The sequence below is a fragment of the Strix aluco genome, chromosome 3, assembly GCF_031877795.1.
Source record: "Strix aluco isolate bStrAlu1 chromosome 3, bStrAlu1.hap1, whole genome shotgun sequence".
Classification (NCBI taxonomy): Eukaryota; Metazoa; Chordata; class Aves; order Strigiformes; family Strigidae; genus Strix; species Strix aluco.
This window is the reverse complement of record NC_133933.1, coordinates 82171382-82191828: the sequence shown is the minus strand read 5'-3', so window position 1 is coordinate 82191828 and position 20447 is coordinate 82171382. Positions and strand designations below refer to the sequence as shown.

General features: G+C 39.0%; 1 protein-coding gene across 3 annotated transcripts in view; it reads right to left on the bottom strand.

Moving 5' to 3' along the window:
• Positions 1-20128, bottom strand: part of PDSS2 (decaprenyl diphosphate synthase subunit 2) — a 125855-nt gene extending 105727 nt beyond the window's left edge. For all 3 annotated transcript variants that reach the window (XM_074819398.1, XM_074819399.1, XM_074819400.1), the window contains exon 1: positions 19657-20128. In XM_074819398.1, the coding sequence (XP_074675499.1) occupies positions 19657-19883 (227 nt within the window). In that variant the 5' untranslated portion in view covers positions 19884-20128. The remainder of the gene's footprint in view (positions 1-19656) is intronic.
• Positions 20129-20447: the final 319 nt, after the last annotated feature.

The following is a 20447-nucleotide window of genomic DNA, read 5'->3' as shown; positions in this document are numbered from 1 at the left end:
TGGAGAATGTTCTGCCACATATGATTTTCACCCCAAAGGGCTCCAGTATGCCAGAAAGCACAGCAAGCAGCCACAGCTTTCCCCTTGCAGCTTCCTGCAGCTTTTTATGCATGCTGAACCCCAATCAGCAAGCAAGCACTCTGAAGATTAAGGACCAACACCTTAGCTTGCTGTTTCGCAAAAAGTCAACAAAAAAAGGAAGATCAACTTGTGGCAGCCAGTGTTGTCGAGATGACACACAAGACCCTAAACCAGCTGGAGCTTCTGAGGAACTGCAGGCTTTGTGCCCAGGAGTATCACGTTACAATAGCCAGGAGGAAAGTGATGAATAGGTAAGTAATTGAGGTCAGGTCAACTTCTGACAAGGGAGAGTTTCCCGTCAGCAAGAGGCAAGAGAAAACATTCTTTGTGACTGCTAAGCTCTCGCAGAGCAGATGGGAATGCTCCCAGACGTTCTGCTGAAGCCACATGCCAAATAGCAGGTATGTGCTCTTAAACAACGGCAACTTCATAGGGCTTAACAATTTTCCAGATACCATCACCATTATCACCTCCATCTTACCCACATTTGGTTTCAGCATACACTCCCCCTTTTCCAAAACCCCAGCTTTGATTCTTCTTGGTTATATATATATAGCTAGCACATGCGTCTCCACTCAACTTGCCTACTGGTCTGTGAAGAAAACAATTGTTTTCTAATACCACAAAAAAACAGACCTAGCAGGGGAGCTGCAGATTTATATCATTATTTCTGACATGCACCTTTACATAAGTGCTGATGGAAGGAATATTAGAAAAATTAATTTAGAGTCCATTACTCCTCTCTGAGGAAACAGCTTTCAAAAACGAAGCAGAGCCAACGGGCCAGTCATCCTGAAAATGGCTCATAGTGGATATGATTTTAAATAATTGATATTTCTTCCAAGAAGTCTAAAGAAAGAAAGTTTGGTTAAGCTACCTGCTATCACAGAAGCAGAAAACAAAATGTGTGGAGAAACCTTGTGATGCAGTGTATTCCCTACCCAACAAACCTAATATCCCTTACAAGCTGAAAACAAATTGACATCTACATTATTATGAAACTCAGTGTGACCAAAAAAGTCGTGTTTCATCAGGTTTTGTTGGAGGTGACACTTAATTGTTTTCTTATCAGACACTGCAAACTGCCACCCAAATTTCTGTTCCCCTACCTGTTTCAGAGGTAATCCTACAGATGGCACCAGGGGCTAAGAAATTTCTTTCATATGTTTCTTGTCAGAGGCCTTTTACACTTCATTCATTTCATGTTCATCGAATTGTACTGTAGAACTCATCTTTTAAGCATCTTGATTATTTCAAATCTATAAAATTTACCCTGTCCTCCTGCTGCACCTTTCAGATCTCTTCAGAAATTTCAGAAAAAAAAAAAATCTTTATTCATCAAATATAAGGCATTTATAATAGATAATATAAAATAATGGATGGCCAACACCATTAATTTAAATAAAATGACACATTTTACAGAGGAAACAAAACCTATTACCTACATGCAAGATTAAATAACAAATAAATTCATGTAGCAGACAAAAATGTGACTTTAAACTTAGGATGGTATGATGTTGCTCCTTTGAGACACCCAGAAGCTGAATTCATTCAAACTTTCATTCAATCTTTCATTGTCTTTTATGAAGCTATTCCTATAAAATTTGAAATTCACTGTTCCCGTAATCATCTGTGACTTGATTATCTCACAGAATGCAGTAGACTCATCTGAATTGGAAAGATGCTTTTCTTCTTGCTCAGTGCACCTTCTTTAGCTAGACAGATGGTACAGCAGTTCAGAGCAGAGAGTTAAGTAGCTGACAAACAGCTGGAAGATTTTAAGCATCCCACTTACCCTGTCTGGGAGGGTAGCCATTTTCATCTCAGCTTATCTGAGATTCTTCAGACAAGGTATTTAAAAAATAGCATTGAAATGCATTTAAGTTCCTAAGGCAACTTAAATTTCAGAAAACATGTAGAGGTGACTGGGCATGACCTTGGCTATCCTTAAGAGGAACATAAATCTGTAATCTTCTCTTTTTATGGCTGAGACAAAGCTAGTTGTTAAAATATTCAAGGCATATTTGACACCTATTCACCTCACAAGGCTAGACAGCCTGTGAAAGACAAACATATCCTTTCCTACACTGAGCTCTGTATTAAGATGAAATTATCATGAAATAGAGAAGGATCACTCCTGCCAGACATGTACAAGGAATGCCAACAGCTGTGCTCCCCAACTAACTCGATTCTGAAGTGAAGGGATAAACTGAGAAAAATCTAGACACATGCCTGAAATCATGGCTTGATACTACTCTGTGTTGCCCCTTTGTAGATCTACATTAATAAATGAAACCAATCTGTAACAACAGCGAAGAAGGACAACTACAATATGCAAGGCCATTCATCCATATCTTTGAATCAAGGAGAGAAACTGAGAGTTGTTAAAGCTTTTTTCATTTCAGCTAAAGGAGAAGTGGCAGAGAACTACAGGAACTGTGTGAGGTGCTGCAGGGTTTAGCAGCTCGGATGCTACTTCAGAAGCTGGGGCAAGAGTGTCCTTACAGGCAGCTGACACAGAAAGGAAAGCAGTAAGTTCTCCACAACAAAGCAGCCTCACTAAGGAACCTAAATATCATGCATTGGAAGAGAGTACATATTAAACAACCTCCATCAGTGATTCTGATCAGCCCAACGAAAAAGAAAACCAAAATGAAGAAAACACCTGTTCTTCTCCTTTCCTGGATTAACAAGTTACAGTAGTTCACAGAAAGGCCAGACCAACACCACAGTCAATGCATGGGAGGGGTAGACCTGCACAGGCAAGAGCAGGGAAGAAAAAGAGAGTGATCTCTCCCTTGCAGCAGCAGTAGCCATCAGACCAACTCAGCTGCTTGTGAAACCACAATCCGAGACCTCTCTGGCCAATTCTGCTTCTTCCACTCAACACAATGAGCCTTAAGCCACTTGTTAAAACTATCCTACTGCATCACTTAGCAGCCAACCAAAACAAAAGGATTTCTTGCATGCTTTCTGAATCAAACTATGCAATATACCCAGAAAGAAGATTTTCAGTTAATAGAAGTGTTTATCTGCAAGGTTCCCCTCAATCATTAAAAATTCAAGTATTTAGAAGCTCTCGAAATATTAGTCATCCTTTGTTGGTGCAAAGATTTTTTTTTTCTTTCCACCAAAAAAAATTTTCTTCCCCAAAAGAGGCAATTAAAACTCAAATAACAACAATATAATATGGCAATAATAAATATATTTTATGTATTAATCCTACACAGAACAAATGTTCTTGATACTAAATTGGGAAAAGAAAAAATTTGGTTTATTTCTGAACTCTGGTGACTATATGGGTTTACAATTTCTGACACAGTAGTCTGACACAAACCTCATTTTCCACAATATTCCCTGATTTCAGTACAGCTTTCATTTGTCCTCCAGGAAAAGAAGATTCACATTTCTTAGGGATTTTCTTGCTCTCTCCCATTTTGCTACAGATTTTTTTTCTTCCATACAGTTCTTTTGAACCAGAAGACTGAGAAGCAATAATGCAATGACTAAGGCAACAGAAGTAAAACTTTTCAGAGCCCACTATACCTGAGAATTTCCCTTGCCAAAGGAAAAGCTTTGCAGAGTTTTAGTACCTCTGTTCCAGAGATTCAGATTGCAGTTGTTACACGAGACAACACAAGATTTCAGATGAACTATTAAATCCCTCAGCAAAAGATGAAACTAAAATTGAAGTTACTTCACTAGAAAGCTATTACACTAAGTATTTGTAAGTCCCAACAGAATAGGAAAGCACTTCCTATTCCTGTGTCCAAATGCATTTGCAATAAGCTACTGCTTGGTCATTTGCACGTTCAGACACCACCATCGCTTCTACATTACGTCAAAGTTTTAATTAGTAAAGGTTCTCCTTCCCTATAGTTGTTCTAGTATATTAGTCACATACCTCTTCAATTCAAAAAAGTTACATTGCATTCCTCTATCTATATGTTCTCTGAAGATTAGTATGAAAAATGCTAAGTATTTCCAATTTTACTTAACAGATATACACTGATGCTGACAAAAGGCTGTCAGACCATGTAAGCACAATAGAGATGTGCACTGCAAGACAAATAAAGTTCGTGAACTGCTGTCCATAAGGGGAGCTGCTAGTCCGCTGAACTACATCTTTCTGTTGTTTTCAATTTCAAGGGATGAAAAGAGCATACATGGTGCTTAGCTTTCAAAAGCACCACACAGCCGAAAACCTCTTAAAACCACTGAAATGCTCTGGATGCAAACTGGAATTGTTTCATACATATCTCTCACAACCTCACAGTGATCAGCCCTTAGCACACATACACTCCACCTGACTCCCCTTTAATCTGACCTCTGTAACATACTCCACTTACTTTTCCTTCTTGAAATCTGTGGGTTTCTTAGCTTTCTTGACTCCCTCCTCTCTCATTAGCTGTTTCTCTAATAATTTAGTGGCAACACTCCTATTCCCACTTGCTAGGAAATCTGACAGGACCCTTATCCTTTGCTTGAAAAGGATACCTTGCCCCTGGCTTGGCATGCTTGGTCCAAACTGCCTGGCATTCTTCTTGACATTATCAAGCAATCAACTAAACCTTATTTTTCTCAAAACTGAGCTCCAAACTTCTTTCAGAGAAGCCCTTACACTCCTTTTCTTATTCTGTGTAAAAAATTTCAGCTGTTAATTGAATGCAGCATAATTAATAGCAAATTAAAAGAAATAAATGTCACTTAAAGAAAAACAAAAAAACCCTACAAAACAACGACACCCAGCTCCTCTTCAACACTTTCATTAGTCTGCATCTAGTGCATTCAGACCACTTGCCTCAGGCAAGCAAGACCTCTGCATGGTATGGCATCATTATTTTGCTCTTTAAAAATCATCAGTAGGACATACATCCTTAAAATAGCACAGAATATTGTTACCTTGAGATTACTTTCTGCCTCAGTCTAAAAATGTCTTAGGACCACTTGTGCATGAAGCAACAAATAAATAAATCAGGTTGGATGTAACTTTATTTCATATGTAAAGACAGACTTTTTTTTTTAGTATCACAGGATGCCAATAAAAAGTTCCCATTTACTTGGCATCGTGAATTTCAATATCTTCTGTAAATAATGTTTTTGCTATTTGACATCCTAAACTGTTACTGTATTCTAATATTAATAACTTAGTTATACTGGATTTGTAGAAACCAAAGCAATCTTATATCAGTTGTAGTGAAAAAAAATTAAGCATTTTCCAAGTTAACTTCAAGTAGTGCTTGAATGGACGGCTTCACAATAGCTGATGGTAAAAATTTAAAAGAAAACAAACACAACAAAACTAAAGTATATCAATTGCTCAACATCACGTGCAAGTTCCAATCACTTGCTTCCTAGTGTACCCAACTACACAAAAAAACCCCAACCTTCACAAAATGCAATTACCCACACTTAAATTTTTCATGAACTTTTCTGTTAATATTCCAGCTGTTGCACCCTGGTAAGCTGTGGCTTCAGGCTAGAGCACATTTTTTTTTTTTTGCCTCCTCAGGGAGATCGCCACAGCACAATGGAGTGGGAAGCAGAACATACATGCGTGCTCTAACCTGAGGTATCTGGGGGAGTATGTTCCTGCCAGGGTTCTAAGCCCATATCCCTAAATGGTGCTGTGCACATAAAGTTGCCGCAATTTGCCCAGAAAAAAGACTTGCCATCAGTCACACAGGCAGACAAAGAATCCAGTCTGGGCCTCTCATGTGAGAGGCTAGCATCCTAACCATTGAACATTTGTGGAGGGAAAGGTGAAAAAAGTAGCTCAGCGACCACACCAAATTCAACAACTGAATTCAACCTGTCTTCAATGGATACCAAAAATAAAAATATATGAGAAAATTTTAATTACAGGACAAACACTTTGCTCTCTACCACTGGCTGCAGGCATTGAAATATGGTATTCTGGAAGATTATTAGTAAACCAAAAATATTAAGATTTAAAAAAAAAAAAATCATGAAGAGGGGGGGATTTTAAAAGTGATTGTTTTAGTGATGTCTCTCCCATAAGTTACTGTAAGAATGTTCTCATAAAAAAGTTTTTGCTTAAGGCAATTTCCCCTCCCCTTTGATTCTGCTCTTCAACTAGCCTCCAAGAAAATTCTTTGAGGTAATTAACACAATTAAAGGCAAAATGATGAAAGCTAACTTTAAAAAAAAAAAGGTTTAATGACTGTCTTTACCCTACTTCATTTTATGAATGTATCTTTTATCATAACTTGAGACACTACAAAATAAATTGCAGCTTAACTGCAATAGCCACACAAGGAAAACACAATTTAAGTTTGTTATTCCCTCATTTTCTTAAATCAGTCTCAGGATCAGCTTAAACACATGCCAAATATGACCTAAATGTATCACATCTTCAACAAGTAATCATACTCAAGGAAAGTAAAAGAAGCATTGGTTCAATCCCCACAGCCAATAAGCAGTTGATAAGGTTACCTTTTTATAATTGTATATAGTTATATACATACATGAGAAATAGTTTAAGCGAGGGGAATACCTACTGAAATCAGGATATGAAATTAACACCAATAAACCTGTCTCTGTATTTTGCCCATTGTCTACAAAAATTTCATATATGCGGTTATCAGTGCCTCATTTAGTTTTCCATTAAATTTCTGTCGTCCTCAACAACTGCACAAAGCAATATATTTCAATGGGTCTTAATCTTTCTCTTCCACAGCTGACAGGAAAATATGTTTCTGGTGATATCTTCTAATTGTCCAAGTTGTTCCCTGAAATGCTGGACACAGACCAGAAATCAAAAGCAAAACAGCAGTCTTGTTCAACGGAGCAGGATACAACAGCCCATTAGTGAATTATACAGCAAATATCATCCTTCTCCACTGCTAACATAGTAAAAGCTCCTCAGGGAAGAGCTTAACTCACCTGTAACTTAATTTAAAATTTAAAGATTTAAACCCCCAAGTAATTAATTAAAATAATCTAGATCTCTCATGAAAGAATAATTCATCATTCACAGGGGACGGAAGAATTTTAAAATTATTCGCATCAACAAATGATGACTTTTTTAGATAATCTAATGTAAATTTCCATTTTTAAGTAAAATTACATCAGGTATGGAAACAATAGGCTACCCACAGTTAAACTTCCTTTTGCCAAAACCAGCCTGAAGGTTTCTGCCTTTTGTGTCTCAGTAGTAAAAATAAATAAATATTCAATGGTTTGTGAATTCATGAAAATCATAAATAGGACATTTAGAGCTAAGAGAGAGCTAGCTAGCTCTCTCTAACTCTAGCGCTAGAGCAGCTCTGAAAGGTTTATTTAGCACTCAACAAAGAAGGAACAGATTTTCCATTCTTGATACAGAAGTGTAAAAACATCTCTAAATTACTCATAAGACTGCAAGGGTTAAACATATATAAGGATTGAGCATCTACTGTCTTTAACAGTACATGTTTGGAGGCAGAAAAATTAAACTTGCACACCATCACTTCCTAAAGTAGTTTTTTTTAGTTGGTTGGGTTTTTTAAATGTGAAGTGTACAACTACACTCTCAGTAATTAGCAACACTGTTCACAGGTTTCATATGTTTGCGTTACATTCTACAGCATGGCAACATTCATTCCATCTAGATTTAAAGTATTAATTTGTCTTCATTCTTCTTCAATGTATTTTCTTGCTTTCCTAATAATTATATTCAGAAGAAGGGCTTATATTTGTTTGTCTCCTGATTTAACACATGGAGTACAAATCTTTAAAGCATTAAAATACTACTTCGTACAACATCAGAGACTTTTGTCTTCGAATTCCTTTGAAAAACCGATTGAAAAACATTTCATGAGGTCTAGTGACAGCAGTTGGTAAGCATTTAAGCTATTTGTGAGCTTAAACAGATTTTCTTCACGTTCTCAGGACAATGCTTCTTCCTCTCAGTAACACTCACTATTATGGTGCCTTGTCTACCACTCCATTTATCATAGCCAGAGAAAATCAGGACAAAGGCTTAAATGGCAGATTTCCTAAGGCATACCACTGTGTACATGCTTCCCAAACTGCTCAGTAAATAAGACTTGTTTACACAGAGCTTCACCACATGAGAACATGAAAACAGCTTTCAATATTTAATATCTACATACACACCAAGGTAATCTGAAACAGTGGTACCACCCAGGGACCATATATTAATCCAGACTTGATATTTCTAGCAAGTAAGTCACCTAGCAATTACAAAAGAAGAAGAGAGAGAGGGGAACAATTCTAGTTGTGAAGACACCTCAACTTCTGGTTGCAATGCATGTTTAATTCTTAGCAGTTATCCAAGACAGTTTTTTTGATAAATTAACTATTAGGAAGATGGCATATCTGAAAGAATGTTGTGGACTGAGGATGAGGCCTGTCAAAATCAGAAATCAAAGCCCTCAAATGAAAACATATTCAAAGGAGCTAACTTCATATGCTCATCTTACAAAGCAGAATATCTGTGCGAGTACAGCAAGATACAACCCATCCCATTTCTAGGTCCACACTTTGACACAGAGCTACGCTGCCAACCATTTACACTCACACAGCTATTAGACACACACTGTGGTCACAAGCTGATTCTTTACAACAGATCTCCATAGTCTCAGGTGGCACTCGGGTAAAAACACAGAGAACACAGAGAGCAAGCCTGCCTCGCCACCCAGGCAGCTCCTCCCGGCTCGGAGCCCTGTGCGAGCGCAGGGTAGCAGAGGGACAGGTGTACACCCGCTGCGAACCTCACCATTGCTCTGGGAAGTGCAAAAACTTCACATTGCAGGCTGGCATCTGCCAATAACCTTATGCTCACGTTAATTAAAAAAAAAAAAAAATAAATGCTTCTTAAAGTTTCATTAATAACATTTTTCTACTAAAGCTTAGTAATTTTCTGACAAGCCCTGGTAATAGACCCAAAGGATTCAAGGGAACTCCTACAGTCTTAAAAGTAGAAAAGCAAATGAGAAAGTGAATATTCAGTTAGTATTTTATTTGAAAATCAATTCAAAACAGGAAAACCTAACTCCAGCTCTTTCAAAGTGTCACAGCAACAAGAATGGCCAAAAAATATAACCCCACACACCCTCGCAAACATGCACTATGTGTTATGACATACACTCCAGCCTCCCTCCCCACCAAAAAATCCACAGACAGCAACATGATCCCAAGTGATTCACAAACAAACAAACAAGCCTATGTTTCTGTTGCTATAACATAACACATAATGCTCTTTTTTCCTCTGATGTCATTTTTATAACATTATTTTGGAATTTGACTATTTTAAAACTCGGTTGCTATGACACATTACAGTCATTACATGGATTCATTTCCTACTTTCCAACTGGCAAGACTATTTGTTTCAGTTTTATGAAGTTATATTATGGACAAAAGACACATAAAATAGACTGTAAATTCTAACAGTAGAAACTCCTTTAATGCCTTCCATTCCTTGAATAAACATGTACTGGAAGAAGGGCTTCCCCCACAATTACCCTAAAGGTCTCCATACTTCCAGCTTCCTCGAGTCTTCTGAGACTTATTTCTGAAAATGGTCTTTTCACATTATTACTCCTACTGATAGATGACATCTGATTTCTTGCAGAGCCTGTCAGTGACTCCCATACTATCTAAACTTACAACTAATCAGAAAGTGACAAATTCTTCCTGTGGACAGTAAGACATGGAGTATACGCTCTCCCCAGTATTTCTGGCTTTAACAACCAGGGATCAAGAACAGATGATGAATTGATCTCTCATCCCTTTACACTTCAGCTTCACCTCCACAAGGCAACACAGGTTTGGGGAAGGCATGTTTTTCCTGTAGATTATTTTTTAATTACTGAAATATGTCATACCAGACAGATTCACATTCAGAAGTTGACTTCTAAGAGAACAATCCAAATATGAACTTCATAATGTAGTATTAACATCACTGAAATCCTTTTAAAATATGCGCACAGCATACCTTCATCTTCACAAACCACATTAAATGAAAAGCAGTTGGGAATCAGAGACAGGAAGGTTACCGGGATAAAAGCTTTGCCCTGTATAACAAACATGCACACAGGCTGCACTGATATATCATAGAAACCTACATTTTCTAGCCTATGAAGTTATATTAATTTTCATAATATGAAAACATGGTGGCTCTCTCATATTTAGTCTCAAAGTTCAACACTAATTTAACATGAACACAATGCATTTTGGGGTAAAAAAGAATCACTAACAAACATATATACTAGCATAATCATTTTTCAAACATACAAAAGATATGCTTTTCCACTTGTGATCATGCCTTGTGTATTTGCCTAAGAAGTATTCTGTTTAGCTCTTAACAACTTGAAATTTCTGTTAAGTTTGATTAAAAGCAGTCTTACCAAATCAAGTAATTATGGTGCTTCTGCTACTGGCTAATCATTCAGATGACAACCAGACACAAAGCGTGTTGGCATGGACCATTACCCTCAAATTGCCTTAATCAGGACTATGCATTTGCAGGATGGGTCTACACAAGTGCATCCTGCTACAGACCCAAACCTACTTTGTGACTGAAATACAGAATTTTTTTTTTTTTTTTAAGGTGCAATATGTAAGCTATTTCAAGGATCAGTGATAACATATAGACTTATTAACCATTTGATTACAATTATTTTGTGGGGTGGGGTGTGTTGAACAGGCAGTTAATGAAAGAGATAGCTCTCATTCCAGCAAGTTTGCACCATGAGTTTGAAGAACTAGGGGGAAAAAAAAAAAAAAAAAAGGAGTAGTTAGGAGAAATGATTTTTTTTTTAAAAGAGTTCAAATTCTAGAAAATGATTTAATTTTGAGCATACTTAGTAGCAGCTATCAAGACAATCAATTCATGTTTATAGGACTGTTTCAGTGACAAATAATAAAAAATAATTTCTACTTGATCTCAAAGAAAGCTCCTGCTAAAGGGAGTACTTTTTGAAACAAATTGGGGATGAAGGCTATGAGGTTTGCTTGTTCATGTTTTTTAACTAGAAAAATAAAGCTGAATCAGTAGTTCCTAGGTATGACTTCTTTCCCTAGCTGGGAAGAAGAAAAGAGGAACAAAACAAATGATGTTTACTATACACTTTCATTCTATTAAGACACAGAGGATCACCTGTAGGCCTTTCTTTGTTCTTCCCCAAAATGGAAGAGCAGCCATGGAGAAGAACTAGCTAATGCTGTTTTGAAGAAAGGAACTGGAAGAATGAGAAGGCAAAATGGGAACAACTATTACTTTTAATCTAAGTGGAAAAGAAACAAGAAAGACGAATGCAAAAGCTGGAGCCCCTGATGCTTCTTTAGGAATAGCTGAGGATTGAAGAAAAGATGACTGTGGTTCACCTGAAGAACCTCCAGCAGGCTGAACAGGCCCTAGAGTTTCTCAGTTCAGTAAGGTATTGAGGCAAATTTCTAAGCCCTATCTGTCATTTTAAGTAAAATCTACCTAGTTCACAGCATGTGTTTGATAAAAGCTCATATATAATGAGTCTCACCAGTTTTCCTATACGATCAGTTTTTCTTTCCTTAAATGATTCTTTCACACAGCAAGAGAGAAGAAAAAAAATTAAGCTAAAGTGATTGTCAATGCTAGAGAATTGGCAGGGACAATTCAAGGACAGCAAAGCAGCTGCTACAGATTTTAAACTTAATTTTTGTAATAGAACCGGGTTTTAAATTCACGGTCTTCCTTTATAGTCTGTCAGGTTTGTCTCTAGCAGTAGTTCCTTTAGGGCAAGCACTGCAGACAGTCTGCCTACCCTGAGGGAAACTAAGACACTCAGATGTGGGGTAAAGGAAAGATATTAATAATTTAAGACAATGGTCTGCCACCCCTAGGAGAAAGCAATAGTATAAGTACAGAAACATCTAATTCCCGAGCTTAGGTTTGTCCTTTGTGAACTTTGTATTTTTCTGAATAGATTTACAAAGTGCTGTAGAGGATACAGTGTTACCCATGGTTTTTGGAGGAGTTCCGAAAACGCTCATGGTGACTCCTTAACGGGGTCTCCTGCCACTGCCAGGGCCTCCAGAACAAGGAGAGAAGGCAACCAGGAGGCAGCACCAACAAAAAAGGCAGCAGAGGGGGGAAATACCTCGAGCAGGGGAGAACGCTTTTTGCAAGCTACAAAATATAGGCCTCAGAATGAGTAAAAGCCCTAGGAAAAGTACTTTTCCCCCTATTCTTGTAAGGCAAAGAAGTTAACTTATCATATCTAAATGGAAGATTCACTGGGTGAAAACTGTTTCCAGTGACCCAAATATGAATTTTGATTACTGTTTGACATTGGTTCTCATTTGCACTTTATATAAAGGCATATTTGGTAACCCTCTTCTGGGTCACAGAAACAATTATTTCGAAACTATTTCCACTTATTCAGTACTCTTTTCCTATGTAGAGCAAACATTGACATAACAGTCATTCACCAGTACATTAAACTTAGTATTCAATATTCACACGCATTATGAATCAATTGTACTTGAAAGCAGGAAAGAACAGATGTGAACTTTAAAAATTACCTTTATTTTAAAAAGATGCTTAAAATACTATGTGCCTGAAGTAAAACCAAGTTTTCTCTAGGTGTAGTATACTACATGCTTTCAGGACTGGCTGGCACTTGCGTCTGTTCATTATACATTCAGTTTCTTTTTCACATGCTTGAAACCCAAATTTAAGAAATCCCAAGGTCTTTCATTTAATCAGAATGAGTTGTACATGAAATTCTGCTGAAATCTTCATATGCCCTATAAAAATACTAGATATTATCAATATCAGGACAGCATAACAGTTTTCATTGTAAATAATTCTATCACAAAATCCCAAACAGCATCATTGCCCACTGAATACACTTCATTTACTAAGACCACCCCTATATCCTGAAATAATACATTCCTCATAAGCACAGAAACCTGGATTCAACGAAAATATTTAAATGAGAATCATTGCAAAAAAACAATTATCAAATGCAAGAGAATTAAATTTGCAGCCTAGCTTTTGCACATCTATACTTCCACACAATCAGTGAATGACAAAACAAGAACCCAGCACTACTACAGCTGAAAACTAGCTGTTTACTCATCAGTTCAGTGTCTCCCAACATTTGTAGTAAACCCATGATCACGGCAATGACTGCCCTTACTTCTTGAGCTAGGGTTTACTAGTAGTGAAGAAAAAAACAAAAAGGAATTAATCTTTGAGAATAAAAGCACCAAACCTGAGTAAACACTTTTTTTATTCTTTCACTACACTACAGTCTGCCCACTACAGAGGTAGCAAACAAGGCGGCCAATACAACTTAAGACTGTCAACTTATATCACTCAAAACACTACTGTATGTACATCAGATTTTTTAGCTTATGTTCCCAGCTGTTTTTTTAATATATAAATACATACACATACAACTGGCTAATATGCTTTACCTTCAAGAATGAGATACTCACTGCCAAACCTAACAAAAATGTAATGTTTTACAAAAAAAAAAGTTAAGGCCCCTTAAACATGAACTTCAAGCTCAAGTGTACGAATTCTGATGCAACTCTCATCTTCTGGAGTCTACTGACAGCTCTTCAGAAGAGCACTAATAACTGATGGATATGAGCATTTAAGTATATAAATGTAATATTGCTGGTGGAGAAAACTAAGAAAAAACACACTAGTGAAACATGCAGGAAGACAAACAAAAAACAAGATTTGGGAAAAAGAACAAACAGCACACATCTATTCATCCCATTCCACCTTACTACAGTGTAAAGGATGAGTGTGACTTACAAAAATGGATTCCCTCTTCCCCTTAACTGTACAAGACAATGTTAAGTGGTGGCTGAGTGAAAATCATAGTGAAGGGCACAGGTACCAGGAAGAACATGGAAGGAATCAAATATAGAAGGAAGTTTCAGTCCATATATGAACCTACAACAGCTTAATTTTTTCTGTGTCTTTTTACCTTCCAAAGCTAACTTTTCCACAATAGCTCTTTGTGCGTTCATTCAGCCAAAATACACAAGAAACCGATGTTTGGTGTCTAAGAATGGTTTACTTGATGGTAAGTATAGTAACAGAAACCCTTAGGCAGTACCAACATTTATAAGAGATGTAACATGATGAAGGTTTTTGAAGTTACTACTCAAGTCTACCAAACTTCGCTAAGAGAGATCAGCCTTTCTTGAAAGAGAGAAGTTTCTTGATGGGGTGAGTCAAAGCAAGAATTTAACTCCAGTGCTTTAACTGGAGCTCTCCTGAGAGCACCTTTGTTTCTGTCAGCTATACAGAATGCTTTGGGAAATAGTCTTTCCAGACAAAGGCAAACTTCCTATAACCACCATTATTTCAGTAATTTTGGAAATAGTATCAAACATACCAAGCACGAAAAGCATTTCTGCGTTTTTGACATCACTGCTAAGACTTTCTGCAGAGGTGCCCTGCATGCCAGCTTTGGTGGCCAGTGCTTCCAGGAAGTCCAACAGATCTCTGCAGTATACATGGGAAATGACACCACTGCTACCTCACAGGCATTCTGACCACAATTATAAAAATCACATCTCTCTACCACAAAAATACTTTTTACAAAGTGTTACAGCAGGCTGAAAAAATAATAAAATTTAGTGAATGCAAATGTGTTTTAACTTCTGATCTAGCAACAGCAGGAGAGGGATTTTATGCCCCCAAGGTCTGTTACAGATTGAAAAATTCAGTAAAACCTAAAAGACTGTAGTAAGTTTTAGTTCTAGAAGCTATAAGTTGACGAGACCCTCTGCTTATCACTTTTGAGTATCCAGCTTGCTGGCTGTTTTCAGAGAAAGCTACCTCATTAGCCCCTGCCAAGTAAATAGACACTTTCATTTTTCTAGCCCAGAAAAAAAAAAAAAATATTTGAAACAAGTTCCTAAAAAGCTACTGGTAGTCAATCACAGCACCTACAGTTTTAAAAAAGGATAGTTTTAAGGTAACCATTCTGTTAAGTCAAACTATAAACTCATAATAACAATTCCATCAACACAAGGTTGGAACAAATCCCTAGGTCTACACTGAAATCAGTCACTCGCGTAGGAGGGCAAATACATGCTGCACCTGAAGTTACAAGATGTTACTGAACTAAGCCATTTCAAGCTGACAGAGAAACAGAACTATCATGAAACCAATGCTTTCAAACACTTTGACTGAAAAGCATGCAATCTTGAAGCTACTCTGGATTGCTTTTTATGTTCTGTGCTTAAAATGGCTAGAGATCTACACAGAGCGGGCTGCAACAGAACAAAACCTGGTCTATTGAGGCTTTTTATTTCTGTAATAATCCCAGAAAATCATAACTAAGTCTACTTAAGCTTTTATCACCAACAAACAATTCTGACAGAACTAAAATATAATGATTCCTCCCACATGCTAATGACAGAATGGCTAGAGCTAAATGGTATCCCATAATAATTTTACGTGTATGAAGTGTTCCATTTCATTTAGTGATATTATAAAAGTGATGCATTGGCCATAACATTTACTGTTTACAATCTGCAGCAAGCTATACCCTTCTCAAGGGAGATTAAATAATCAAGAAAATGTTATTCACACTATGTATCTGAGAAAAGTAGATCGTTGTGCCAATTACAGATTCTTTCCTATATTAAGAAGGATGTGTGCTAGCCTAGAAAGGAGGGGGAAAAAGAAAGACTGGAGATTTGTTTGCTGCCCAACTGAAAGGAGGTCATACGTTCATGCATTGAAAAAGTTTTCCTTTAGTCCAACAAAGTCTGAAAAGCAAAAGAATTTAAATGTTAGTTTTGAGCAGCTGCTGAAAACACTTCATTATAGGGAAAGAAAATTGAAAGCTCTGGAGAACCATACAGTGACTCAGAGGACTACAAACAGAAAGATCCAGAAGTAGTCAGATTACAATTTTGTTTCCAGAGTATCCATTAGAGGTGAATATTTTAATGATAGCATTTTTTAAAGTATTCTTTATTAATATTGCTTATGCACCATTTTCTGCTTAGAGATCACAGTGATCGATACAGGCTGCAATGAATGAAGTGTAACACCTCCAGAAAACAGATGCTACATTATTCATTTTACAGATAAGTAAACACAAGTATGAAAAATTAAGTGACTTGCCCTAGTAAGAGAGCCAAAAGCACAGCTGTGAATATAATCCAGATACCCTAGCTTCCAATGATCTGTTAACCACTAGACATTAGCCTTTTTAAAATGAAATGTAACCTTCCCCTCACATTTCACTCTTTCTAACAAATCTGGCAAAGCCAGTACTAAGGATGTTCACTTCACGTGGCTGACTTTTAAGAAACCAAAAACTTAAAACTAAAAAAAAAAAAAATTTAAAAAGATTACCACACAGATTACAGAACTCCCATATGGCTCACTGTAGGGCTCAGTTACCCATCTCTGCCCTCCCAAGAGCAGAGTCAGCAATAGCTCACAGATTTAAAGCTGCTGGCCAGGCACAGGCTTGGTAGGAGGTATCAGGGTTGCACATCATCCCACACCTGCTGCAGTCCTGATTCATGGCAGGCACTTACACCCAGGAGCTGCCACCACCGCATCCAAATGAGAGGAAGAAACGGATGGGATCATCAGAGAAACGTATACTGCCCCAACAGCTGTTCCTCCACATGTCCTGTCTCACATGGACGGTTATCTTTAAGCTGCCTTCTTTAAGGCTCTCAGCATAGGCTATGTGTTGCAACAGCCTAGTGACCCAAAGCTCGGCAAAAGGTTAAAAATGCTCATCAGTACTCCTGCTATACTAAAGGCTTTCAGTGTGGTGGCAATTATGTCTTCTGCTGTCTCAGCTCAGAACCTATTCCACACAGATAAAGCAGAGGGTTTTCTACCAGTTTAAGAAACCCCACATGGCCTAAAGAAGACTTGAAGGGCTAGCAAAACATTTAGACAGGAAGGGAGGGTAGACACAAACACTGATGACAAAATGCCACCAGTCAAAGGTTAAAAAAAAAGAAAATCACTTAAAGGTGACAGCAAGCAATCATAATTTGATTGTCACCACTTATAACCTCAAAAATAAATGAGTAGAAACTTGAGAAACAGCATGTGCAATTAATCAATTTTACTGCACAGATTTTTCAGATGTTCCCACAAATAGAAAAAAATCTCCTTAAGTGTTGGAGTACTTAATAGACATATACAGTATTTATGCACTCAGTCTGAAATTAGAGTTGCAGAACATATCAATCACTGAAGTTTTTTTAAAAAAAAAATCACCAAAGAGCATATTTTAGATACTCATGCTTTAAAACATTTGCCTGAACACACAACAGGAAACCCATGTTACTTCATAAGAGAGCCAGAGGTTCAAAATCTCTATCTAGTATTGAAAAATCAAGACCTGTTTCCCAAACTGCTATGGTAAGTCAGAGCATAGATCTCAGACCCACAACTAAAATCAATCACATTTACAGTCAAACATACAACAGTCAAATTTCAGAAAGATATTATTAACAAAGAACAAGGTCAAAATTCACCTTATTGCAAAATCATACCATAAAACAAGGTGAGGTACAATTTGTGCATTGCTACAGGTGTACTAAAACTTGTGAGCAGGAAATTAACTCTTCTTATAACACAAAGGTCAAGGCCATTGGAAATGCATCTGCAACTAAGCCTTTGGAAATACTAGTGAAGCCAAATAAGAACATCCAAAATAAGGGCACACGGTTTTGGTTTTAGGGTAGTAAATACTGACTTTTGTTTCCAGCATGACACACCAGGTTAGTAGTGTACTCTGAAACATATATGAATTTAAAAATTAATTGATTCAATCCTGCTGACCCTGCGCATGATTATAGTCCTACTGGTGTTCCACAAGACACAGGCTTACAGAATTAAGCCCAAAACAACCCATTTAAGACAACAAAATAACCCCCCTGCCATCACAGCTCCACCATGAAACCTCCAACCACACCCCAAAATACTGTATTTAAAATTAATTCACAAATAAACTAGCAACTACTACACATTTAACAGACTCTCTAAAGCTAACATTGAAGTCCCACTTTAGCACTGTGGGTATCTATGATACTTCCACGACTGCAGTGGAAACTTAAGGGCCCAAAACCACTGTGCTTCGGTCCTCCTGTTCCCTGCATTCCCTCAAGAAGCCTTAAAGATAGACTCAAAAGCAGAAAAACATTTTCTTCTTGTCCTTCCTCTTAAAAACCAAAAATCTTTCCTAAGCTTATCATAGTATCACAACCTGCATTTATAAACAATTCAACAAAACCCTCTCCACTGGCATTTTCTAAAGTCAGGTATTTTCCATTTTTATTAACAAGTTGATTTGTTTCTTCCAGAAAAGTCTACTTAAAGACAATCCTCCGCCCCAAAAATAATGTTTCTTTAGAAAGCTATGTTTGTCCTCTGTACTCCTTTTGTTCACTCAAGACAACCAGATTTAGAGAGAGCACCTGAAAAACAAATCTTGTTTTTATATCATTACACCATAATTATGGAGTTGCCAAGGACCACTACACAACCACAATTTTTATTCTTTAAAAGAAAAGCAGAACATTTGTTTTGGAAAAAATGCTAATTTTTGTTTTACAACTGTTCAAAAATACTGTACATATTAAACTTGGGTTCTATTAACATTACTGTATTTGCAGTTATAGCAAACAATTCTATCAAAAACCACCACCCCACCAAAAAAAAACCAAACCCACAACACAATTCCCTTGGAAAATTGCATATTTTTTTTAAGTTTTGTTAAGCCTCTGGCATTTTATTGTTTAAAAAACTGCTGCCCTTCAGTTGTTCTTTTACAATCAAAGAGAAGACTGACCAACAATCCCAACTTCTGCTTATTGGCGGGAATGCAAGTTTTCCATCAGTTTGCCTTAAAAATGAAAGGGTGGATAATCAGTTTAGCAACCCTAAAAATCTCAACAATATACAAAACTTACCAGCTCCCAGCTGGATATTCCAAAACACACAATATTTTCTAAAGCTCTTAGTAACAAAATAAATAGTTCTGAGCAGTGTCATTCTGAGCTTTTAAGTTGATTAGATCCTCTGTTTTTTCCACTGGTTTCCTCGCAACATAGTTCTTAATACTGAAAAAACATGTAACCATTAGTGAGACAGCCATACTTCCTCCATTATCAAGGGATTTTTTTTGCACATTGCATAGGGAAACTCATTTATCGCACGTGGCATGACAGCGAAGCAACTTCCAAATAACAGAGAATAACTGAAGGGAAAACCTGTTGCAGCAAGGAAACGAAGCTCCCGGAGCGGAGAGCTAACTGCCCACGCAAAACCTCATGGCTCAAGGCAGGGTGACCCCAGGGACACACCGGTTACAGCACCTCCAGGGTCGCTCTCGGGCCCACACCTGCCACGGCCAAAGGCCGTGAGGGCCCGTGAAGCGATGCCGACGGCCGACCTCAACTAACGAAGCCCAAAACTTCCCACAAGTTTTGACAAGCCTCCCGAGGGCTGCCGGCGCCTTCCACCGCCCAGGCCGGGGCCGAGGCCCCAGCACTCCCGGCCCCCGCAGCCGGCGGGGCGGTGGGCAGCTTCTCCCCGGTGGGCCGGGTGCTTACCGGGCGGTGTCGAGCAGCGGGTGCTTGGTGCCCACCAGCTTGCGGACCTGCATGGCAATGTTGCTGAGCTCGTCGCTCAGCAGGCACCGCAGGCTCATGAAGGACGTCGGGTACCCCACGATCTTCTCGGCCTCCGACACCACCTGGCTCCAGGGTGGGCCGCCCGATGCCAGACCCCGGAGGCCGCCGGCGCCGCGGCCCCCGCGCCGCAGCAAGGCGCCCCACATTCTTTCCCCCCTCTCTCCGCCCCGCCGCCGGCTCCTCTCTCCCGTTACTCGCCCCAGCGGGGCCCCGCAGATCAAGCGACCGCGGACGAGTCCCCCTCTCGCTCGCTGCGGCAGGAGAACCGCGCCGTCAGCGGTCGGCTCAGCCCCGAGCGGCGGGACCCCGCGGCGGCCGCGCTACCTGCCCACGTCCCCCCCGGCGGCACGGCTGTGGCCAGAGCGGGCTCATTGTGCTCTGGAGGCAGCCATCTTGGACGTCGCAAAACACGCCGGGCCGTAAAACGAGGGCGGCCAGGCTCTTCCTTCCCCCTCCCCCGCCGGCTTCCTCGCCTGACGGCCGTGGCGGCGGCGTCGGAGATGGGGGGGTCTGGATGAGGGAGGTCGGTTCCTGGGGAAAGGACTCTGGTGCTACAGGGTTTGTCTCCCCTTTTTTCTCACCCTTAGCCCTTGCGCTGGGGAAAGGACTGCCGCCTCTTTGCCCCACTCTGTGCTTGTCGCCTCCCAGAGCGGCATGTGTGGGCCAGGCTCGCCAGCCCGGCCGTGTCAGAGGGCCCGGCGGGAGGGGGA